Source organism: Lethenteron reissneri, chromosome 2, assembly GCF_015708825.2.
Source record: "Lethenteron reissneri isolate LAM-NWPU_2019-01 chromosome 2, ASM1570882v1, whole genome shotgun sequence".
NCBI lineage: Eukaryota > Metazoa > Chordata > Hyperoartia > Petromyzontiformes > Petromyzontidae > Lethenteron > Lethenteron reissneri.
Window position 1 is genome coordinate 5,647,659 of NC_083780.1, and position 9,718 is coordinate 5,657,376.

The 9,718-nt window shown below is 46.5% G+C and overlaps 1 protein-coding gene across 1 annotated transcript in view; it reads right to left on the reverse strand.

Annotated features, from left to right (window-relative positions):
- The window catches only part of LOC133341711 (slit homolog 3 protein-like), a gene marked incomplete at its 5' end in the record, with an annotated part of 54,230 nt that extends 47,578 nt beyond the window's left edge, over window positions 1-6,652 (reverse strand). The window contains 2 exons of the mRNA XM_061550359.1: window positions 5,695-5,854; window positions 6,504-6,652. Coding sequence (XP_061406343.1) covers window positions 5,695-5,854; window positions 6,504-6,652 — 309 coding nt within the window. The remainder of the gene's footprint in view (window positions 1-5,694; window positions 5,855-6,503) is intronic.
- Window positions 6,653-9,718: the final 3,066 nt, after the last annotated feature.

Sequence of the window (9,718 nt, forward strand, 5' to 3'; positions counted from 1 at the left end):
ATTATACAAGTAGGAACAACAGTTTCACACTGCCCACCAGGGATTATTTGTCTGTCGTGCATCGCCCCTCCCGAACATGTACGTTCAGGGATTGGTTGAAGTGCATCACGTGACCGCGAGCTTTCTGTCGTGCACGAATGTGCTGTCCAACCAAGTTCCTACCTGCCCACTCCGAAGGAACGTGTTTAATGATCCAATAGATTTACTATTAAGGGAACTATAGACGCAAATACGACATTAACTAAAATACAAATAGAAATTGATCAGTATTAGCGGCGTATATAAAGTGCGTTTCAAAGAAGTACTTTCATAAGTAATGGGGTAAAATATTTTGAGGGAAATCTTTAGTAAGAGATAACTCGTATAAATGTTGGACCACACGCGACGCGGCTCGCGTGCAAGGGAAGGCCGTTGTGAGCCGCCTCTTAACCGTCGCCCGTCCCTCGCAGTGTTCGTGCCCAGGGGCAGAAGTTAACTGTTGGAACAAAGGCCTCGCGTCTGTGCCTGTGAGAATCCCCAGCACCACGCGAGATCTGTATTTGAACGACAATCAGATCACGAAGCTCGAGCCCGGGGTGTTTGACAGTCTGACGGCACTGGAGGAGACACGAGACACTAGAGGCTCCTGCTCTTGCCACTGTGATGGTGAATCATCGCGTACAATCACACAGACATTTTTTGTATTTACACAAAAGATAACTTAATATTATTTTTCAGACATCGTTTACGTGGATATTAGTGCCTTGATAAAAGTAAAACTCTGACTATTTAAATTGAGATTATTTTACCTTAAACATGTTTATGATTGAAAACAGATATCGCTTCAAATAACAAGAAAGTGTTTTCTTTGGATACTAGATCTTTGTGAAGAGGAATAGAGTTTGCTTGAGTTGATACATCTCTGTGAAAGCGAATCGAGGTGAATGTAACAACAACAACCACCGTTCACCACGAAGTGGCGGTGACATCACCACTACGCTTGTGCCAGGCTATGTGCACCTTGAGGCCACGTGAAGTGTCGAACGCCCGCTGGCAGGTCACGGGGTAGACCCAGATGCCACAGGTCTACTGACTGATACGACTGGCTGATGCACCACCTGTGCCCCCTACCGTGCCAACTTGCTGTGCTTTAGCCACCCGGTGCTCCGCTCGTTGTTGTAAGCGTCACTCTTCCGCCCTCCGTTGTTGTTGGAGGGCGACTGCCTCTAACTGCCCAGTAGCGTCCTTCATGAGCCTCCTCCTTGGTGGCAAGCTCCAGGTTCTGCAGCAGCACCTCCAACTCCTCCTCTGATTGAGCAGCAATTACCAGATCATCGCAATACATAACCAAAGAGTATGGATCCCTGCAGTCACGAAACTTAAAATCTAGATTGATACATAGCGTGGTTGAGCAATAGGGAGCCATCCCTTGACCGCTCTCTCTCCCACTTCAGCAAAAAACAAAATCTCGCTGTGGTTTTCTCACTTGATGATGATTGCTTGTGTTGCAATCGAAACCTGGTGATTTATTTTATTATATAACCACGTGACTTGACCGAAAGAACCAAAGAATATCGATTCCTGCAGTCACGAAAGCTTGAAAACCTACAATGATTCCCGCTTTAACTTTAACTGATTATGTTTTAGTGTGTTTATGTCAGGTCTCAAAATTAATATCTCACCGCAAGTATACAGTTCTTATAATTAAGATTATTACGCATGAACATAGGAAGGCACCACTCAGACTCTTCTGTGTTTAGCAACTTTAACATTTAAAAAACATAACACTAATATGCGAACTGTTATGCTAGGAATGTCAACACAGTGCTCCTGGAGATGTCGTCCTCATTGATCCGTACATTTAACCCTCAATGGTTAAGTTTGTTAAACTAGGCTAATTCCTCAGAGTAAGGCAAGCATACATGGCGATAGAAAATTCCTTAAAAATTAAAGTGTAATAAAGAAACATGTGCCTAAGGCAAAAGTATACCTCAATTAATTCATTGGTAAAATTGTGCAATTAACAAAATGTCTTGGAACAATGGTGTGCCTGCTTGTCTAACAAATGCTTATCAATTGGCTAAGGGCTTCAATAACTTTGCGGGCAAGATTCTGTGATAAAAAAAAGATGTTAACACAATCGTATCCCTGTGAGTGTGTAGATTCATAACCTATATGTTTATAAATGTTTAGTTTCATCAATTAATTCATTGGTACAGTTATACAATTAACGAAAACGAATGACTAAAATATTCCTAAACGACTGTATCCACGTAGATCAATAGGCAGCAATGCTTTTCACGATCAGCTATTATTTAACGCACCCACTTTAGATGACCACCCTTTTTGAAACACAAAGATAACTTTCAGAGCAATCTTATTAGTCCCAATATGTGCGTTGTGTGTGTGGGTGTATTGTTTCCGTGCTCCACTTTTTGAGTTAAGTGGTTCTCTGCCAGGCGGTGAGTCGTGTGTGTCTGGGCGTGTCATACACACGGCGCTGTGGCACCCCCCCCCCCCTCTTTCTGCTTCCCGGAGTTGTGCTTCTCCTGCGCACAGCCCCCTGGCTACAGCAACTCCAGCAAGCTACTGAAGCTCCGAGGCTGCAGGAACGTCCCCCTGAAGAGTGCCCTGAACACAGCGCTCTACACGTGCTGTGTCACACTGCATTCCCGGGACCTGGCCGACCTACCGGACACAAAATGGAGAGACCATTTATCTCCCCTCATTGCGGCCACCCCTCAGTGGAAACAAATGTAAAAGTCTTCTGTAGCAAAATGCTGCGGTGACATCTGGTGGAGATTGGCACACTGCACATTGCCATCGGCCGTGTGGCTCAGCCGAATCTCGCCAGGGGCAACATACTTGTGCATTTCCTGCGGTGCCAGGGAGGATCTGCCCCACCAGTACTTATGCTGCCAGCGGCTCAAACCAATGTTCCGCCTTTTGGGGGACATCTTCAGGAACCTGGGGGTGCCTTTCTACAACAGCAGCTTCGTATATGGGGTGCCTTACCTGGCTAACAAGCGCCATGACCTCGCCAACTTCGCCTGTGCTCAGGCGAAGATGGTGGTGTACAAAACGAGGAAAAAGATCCTGGAAGGTGACACTGACGGCTGCTCTGTGCTTCCAGTGTTCAGGTGCCTGCTTAAGGTGCGGCTCCGGCTGGAGCACGCATACCACAGACATGTCGGTGATGTGCACGTCTTCTTCGAACGCTGGGGAGCCGGAAAAGCCCTCTGTACCAGCGTGGACGGCACCCTCATGTTCACCTTTTGAAGCGCTCGTTCGTCACCGTGGCGTGTGCGATGACCACCACCACCACGTGACTTTTTCTTTCGTGTTGTGCACACTCCTTTGCAGGAGTGTGCTCGGCTTCCGAGTCCGCACGCTCGTGGGTAGTTGTTAGCTGCTGCTGCTGCTGGTCCTGTGCGATGCTCGCTTGGTCGATGCTTGGCGCTTTTTTCCCTTTCTCCAGGTTGATTGCTTGTCGTTGCTCATCCCTCTTTCTCTTTCTCTCTTGCTGCAGCCGCTGTTGGGAGCTGGCACTCAATGTAGAATACAACTTTTAGTGATACTTCGTCTGTCAGCGCCAAACTCACACTCGGTGACACATCGCTACTCTGCAAGCCTCACTATCCATGGACGATTGCGGGGCCCACCCCCGGAGCTTGCTGCAGCAAGACTCAATTTCCATTGATCTTTGTAGACTCGACCTTTGCTGGTGTGCAGCTCCGTTTTTCAACTTTCATGCTCTCCGCCCTTCTTCCAAGAGGGCTCTTGCTGTGAGCTGCTCGTCGCAGCTCCTCACTTACTCTCAGAACTCATAAATTGTATTCGCACATCTCTTAGCTTCTCACAAATCTTATAGCTTAGTACAATACAACGTATCGCAATCCTTAACTCTGCAAGTGACTCAAAACATCAGGATGAATGTAGAATAAAACTTTCAGCAATACTCTGTCGGTCAGCACCGAACTCAGCACCTAGCAACACATTGCTCCTCTCCTCTGCAAGACTCGATATCAATGGTTGATTTCGAGGACCATCTCCGGAGCTTGCCATTGCAAGACTAAGTTGCATGATCTGTGTCATTGCTGTAATGTGAAATTCTCCCCCCTCTCCGCATCTCTTGCGAAAAAAACTGAATCTCTTTGACTCGATCTCCTCCTGTGGTCGCAGCCGCTTGGTTGCCCCCCCCCCCTTTTGACCTTTGACCGGCTGCTTTTCCATCACCATGTTTATGTTTTGGTGTGCGTCCCCCCCCCCCCCCTTCTGCCTTCGTGGTGTTTGCTATCTCAAGGGGAGGCGCCCTCCCTTCATACGTAATTTATTGCTACCATGTGTTGTCAAATTTTTGGAAGACAAAGGCGGTTCGGAGGCTCTGAACCTATGGAATACATATTATCTTGGCCGTGTGTGAGTGACCTATTTCGTATCTCTTTTGAATTACCCTCGGTCTAATACTTCATATTTATTATTTGGTTTATATGCTCTTTGGTTCTTTTAGTAAATTCTCGTCGGTATAAAAATAAAATAAATAACGACGTTTCGATTGCAACACAAGCCGTCGTCCTCAGGCGGGAAAAAATAATCCCGCTTGTATTGCGATCGAAACGTTGTGATTTTTTTTTATACGTACGTGACCTTACCGAAAGAACCAAAGAGTATGGATTCCTGCAGTCACATTTGACCACCTGGTGAATCTGCAGAAGCTCTGGTTGAACAACAACCGGCTGACGAGTGTTTCCCAAGAGCGCGTTTAACAAATACACCCAGCATTGGCTAAACGTATACATATGTATATGTTGATGACTGTGTATCTAGAGTATACCATATATACCAGTTGTCAGCAACCTTTCTAAGAAGAAGAACAAACGGGGCCATTTTTCGTTTTTGTCTTTGACCAAAATAGTTCGAGAGCCGCATCACACATCGGAGCTAATTGTACACAAACACAGCAGCGGGTATACGCAGATGACAAAACAGCACACATTCTGACTTAAATAAACAACATAGATGATGGAATCAACTGCGTTCATTTCGTTTTTCCCCCCCTTTGTTATTCTTAAACAATACTGTTTGGCTCTTGTACAGTTTGTTACAGGAGATTCAGTGAATATACGAACGTGTTCGTAAACGATATTGAGTAGCATTAAAATAAGTTATCTCAAGCTCTCAATATGAATTCTATTCGGGCGCGTTATTAGCGGTGTTAGACGACGATCTGTATCGGTCACCTGTTCCCACTCGACTACAAACTGCATGGCGGCCTAAGTCACCACATGGTAAAATGTTCCCACTTGTCTCAGCGAAGAGGTAAAGGTGCAGCCCTGCAGTTGCTTTCTTATTCACGCCACTGCTGGCAGTGAAGCGTTTGGGAGGGCGACATCTCGGGCAAGGTGCCTCCCTTGCATGGTGGCTACTCTGCCGCTATTCTCACTGCTGGTGCACGACTCTGTCTTTAGTCTTTCTCCACCCAGAGACATGTTCAGAGATGTTTTACCGTGTCGTCTCACGTCTACCGTATCAGGAAACCTTTGTCTCAATGTGCTTTGACCCCGAATGTTAATTAACATTCGTAAACGTGACCATTAATTGTCAGCTATTTGCTAATTTATTGAGTCTGCAACCTCATCACCAGTTGTGCTTGGGAACGCTCATCAGCTGGTTGGTGCTCAGAGCCAGGTAAGTGAGCTGGGTGAGTTTTCAAACACCCCAGCGGAAAGAGGTCAGCTGGTTGCTGTTCGACCACAGCTGCTGCAGATTCACCAGGTGGTCAAACACCCCCTCGGGAAGAGGCTGCAGCTGGTTGCCACTCAGATCTATAACGGTCATCTGGGTCAGACTGAATAACCGCAGAGGGTAGTCATGGCTTATGGTGATACCAGAGATCGCTTCATCAAAGTGAACATTGTTCATTACAATGAGCTCAGTTAGTTAAAGTGGCCTGAGTTCAATTCCATAGAGATTTAGGAGAGCTCAAAGCAAACGCCAATCACGTGCATGGAGTTAAGTTAGTGAACTGGATCTCTATTCGCATTACAGTAAAAACGACTTCAGTCCCTTTCATAGAGATCTGATTCGTTTACGCAAATCCATTCGCTTTTATATCCATGAACTAAATAGCACTTCTGCCACTTTCATACAGATCTGTTAGTTAACTCGAACTCCACTCAATGGCATAAAAATCTTAAGTTACACGAATTCCATTCACTTTCCGAACTATTTTTTAAATAAGGCTAGGTGCGTTCACATTAATTTAGAACTTAGCTGAAGTGACTTTGATGCACAATCATATAGATATTTTAACTAAAGCGACCTCTATTCTATCTTAAGCAATTTTTACTTCATAAAGCCACCACTCTTTCCTTAAATGAAGCCCGTTAGAACATTGTTATTGTATCTTGTTTGCCATTATGCCGGTGTATGTGAGGAATTCAAAATCATGATTCACTATCACAGTGACAATAGAAGGAGCCTCAAAGTCTCGTGTCTCCACCAGTGCCGCCAGACTGTCAAACACCCCAGGCTCGAGCTTCGTGATCTTATTGACTTGCAAATGCAGAATCTGCGCATTGGTAGGGATTCCCGCAGGCACAGATGTGAGGCTTCTCCTGTCACATTGAATATCTGTCCCTGAGCACGAACACTGCGAGGGACGGGCGACGGTTTAGAGGCGCCTCACAACGGCCTCCCCTTACACGCGAGCGGCATCGCGTGTGGTCCAACATTTTACCCGAGTTGCCTCTTCCTGAAGCTTTCCCTGAAATGTTTCTTCTGAAATAGTTTTATAGTGCTTAGTGTGTATGTGTTACTTAGTTTTGTGCATTTACGAAAAATTATGTCGAATTGTGGTTGTGACGTGTTTTTATATTTTTATTTTCGTTAATTGTAAATAATTTTGTTTTGCAAGCTCTCCACTGAAAATAGCGGATTTCAAAATAATCTCGGCCTAGTTAATTGTAGGTATGGCGTATCTTTCTCGATATTTAGATATGATCCCACACAACCCAGACAGCTGAGCCCTTTGGCACCACCAAAGGAGGGCTGCGGGGGATCTCGGATCCCAACCAACTGCCAGGAACGGTTTCTGCTTTGTCGCTGCGCACCGGGATAGAGACGACGCTCGGCACGAGAGACGTTCGGTTTGTAAAGCTACCGCGTTATTGACATTCACAGCCATCGTCATCATCATCGTCATGGTGCCCTCTTGTGCTACGAGTTAGCCTGCAGTGTCACTGAGCAGTGAGGTGAGCGTCTGCGTTAGTGCATCAGTGAATATTGCATGGAGTGAATTATTAGAGCTGATATTTAGCGTTTATATAAACTAACGCGTGATGTGATGGCTTGGTGCAGCAACAGCATAACAAAATCACCACAACATCCACACAACGCAACGCGACAAAAAACAACGACGTAACAAAACAACCAACCACACAACACCACCACAAAGCACAACAAGAGAAACCACGCGAAACAACAACTACACCAACAGCAGCAAGAACGAAAAACTCTCCTCAAACAGGAATTGGCTGCACATTCCATTGTCGTAGCATCCTCCTGAATACAGTCTCGGAAGTCAGTCAACCTCCCGTGGACAGGCGAATGCCGGAATTAATAACACTCATCGAAACACCCCAGCGGGGAGACCTGTGAGTTGATCGCTGAGCACGACTCGTAGATCAGCAGCCTCCGCCTCTTGCTGTAGAGCAGCCTCTACACGAGAGCGTCGCTCTTCACACGGCAGTGGAGTTCAACGCGGGTCCCTAGGTCGCGTTAGCGGCGTCGTGTTCACCTCACATCTCGGCACCTCGCTCCATTCCGTGCCCGCTGTCTGTGCGGTGCAGTACAACGACCCTCATGGTGTTCAGAGCTCGCCTCGCATTCCCTCTGGAACATTTTTACTCGATCAGTAGTGTAGCGATTAGCGCGCTGCCCTACGAACCTGGTGAACCGGGTTCGATTCCCGATCATGGCCAACACCAGTGACGATTAACTTAACCGGTCCTGGGCCTCCCCTAAGTCGACTCAGCCTCAAATGAGTACCTGGTATGATGTGTAAATATCGTCGTTAGGGAGACAAAGGAGGCCGGTCTTTGTGTTTGCCACCCACCCCTTCGTGTGCCGTGCCGGTCTTCATAGGTGCTCGCTAACAGCACTTGCCGTAACAGTCTGTTAAGGTTATACGGGAATCTTTGTCTTTGTTGTTGTGTGGTTGTTATTTTTGTGTTTGTTGCCGCACTAACATAAACCCGCACAGCACATGCTCGTTTCTGTAAAGGATCAATACCAGCTCTAATTATTTTCAACATTCACTCATTTAATCTTCACGAATGTTCAGTTACACTGTAGACTAACCTGAAGCACTAGAGGACACCATAACGACGGTGATAATCATGATGACCGTGGATTTCAATAACGCGGTAGCTTGATAAACTGAACGCTACTCGTGTCGTGCGTCATCTCTATCCCTATTCCCTGCGAAAAAGCAGAATCCGTGCCTGGCATCGCTGGCTCTGTTTGTTAAACGCGCCCCTGGGAACGGTCTTCAGCTGGTTGAACTGCAGTTCCAGATGAACGAGCTGGGTCAGTTTGTCGAACACCCCAGTGGGGAGAGACCCGAGTTCCTCACTGCGCAGCAACCTCAGACACTCGCTCTCTGCTGTTTCGGAAGACTCTAGCAGAGTGAATGTAAAAACGACTCCAAAGAGCATTGTTTACATTTATTTCACAACATCAAGCTTATGAGCGGATTGGTGTTGTTCAAAACAATATCAAATTAATTATTCAAAGTAAATTTGTCTATCCACTTCTCGATGAAGCGACCATATTTCCTTACGCTGGTGGGGGGGTGGGGGGAGTGCGACCCCACACCAATTTCAATTATTGAACAACTAAGAGTGGACTACTTTTCTCGCTTTAGTTGAATAGACAAAAAAAATTAGTCAATGAAATACTGTACACAGGGCTGGAAATGAACTGAAAATCTACAAATAACGCGAGACATTCGTCAAGCGCACTGCCTTAAAGGGAAAATACATCGATGAAACGTTGCAGCCACGTGCATATACGAGACATGAAGAAGGGCCATCGCCTGAAATGTCACCCATTATATATTTTCCGTTATGGCAGCGTGTGTGTGTGTGTTGAGTTTGTTTTGTTATCTGTGCTTGTGTACCACTGCTTGCAAAGGCGGTATCCACAAATAATTTGTAAAGTTACACGAGGCGTCGTCAAGTCGACTTAGGCTGACTTCAGGAACACAATCAGACCAAATGAATACAGCGCCTGACCTAGCTGGTGAGTCTACGGGAGCTTTACCCCAGTTGAAGAGCATTGCCTGGAGACTGGGTCGCTCTTCCCATTGTGTGCTGTTCACACGTGGCTAGAGACGAACTCGGGAAAAGCGCTCAGCGTGCTCAATGCCCCGGGTCACCATCGAGGAGTAACAGATTAAGGTGCAGCCCTGCCTGGCTCACGCCATTGATGTCAGAAGGGCCTCCACTGGAGGGAGCTCTAGAGAGCTCCTCTGAAGGACGTCTTGGACGAGATGGGAGTACCCTCACTTTGCTCCACTAAACGCGACGCACCGATCGACTGTAGTGAACTCGTTTGTATCTCGAGGTGCACAGAAGCAGGAGGATAAAAATTAAAACGTCATCATCGTTTCATCAGCTGCGACAAGAGACCAGGCCGGCGACCAATGGTTTAAACATCCACTCTGTTAAGATATACT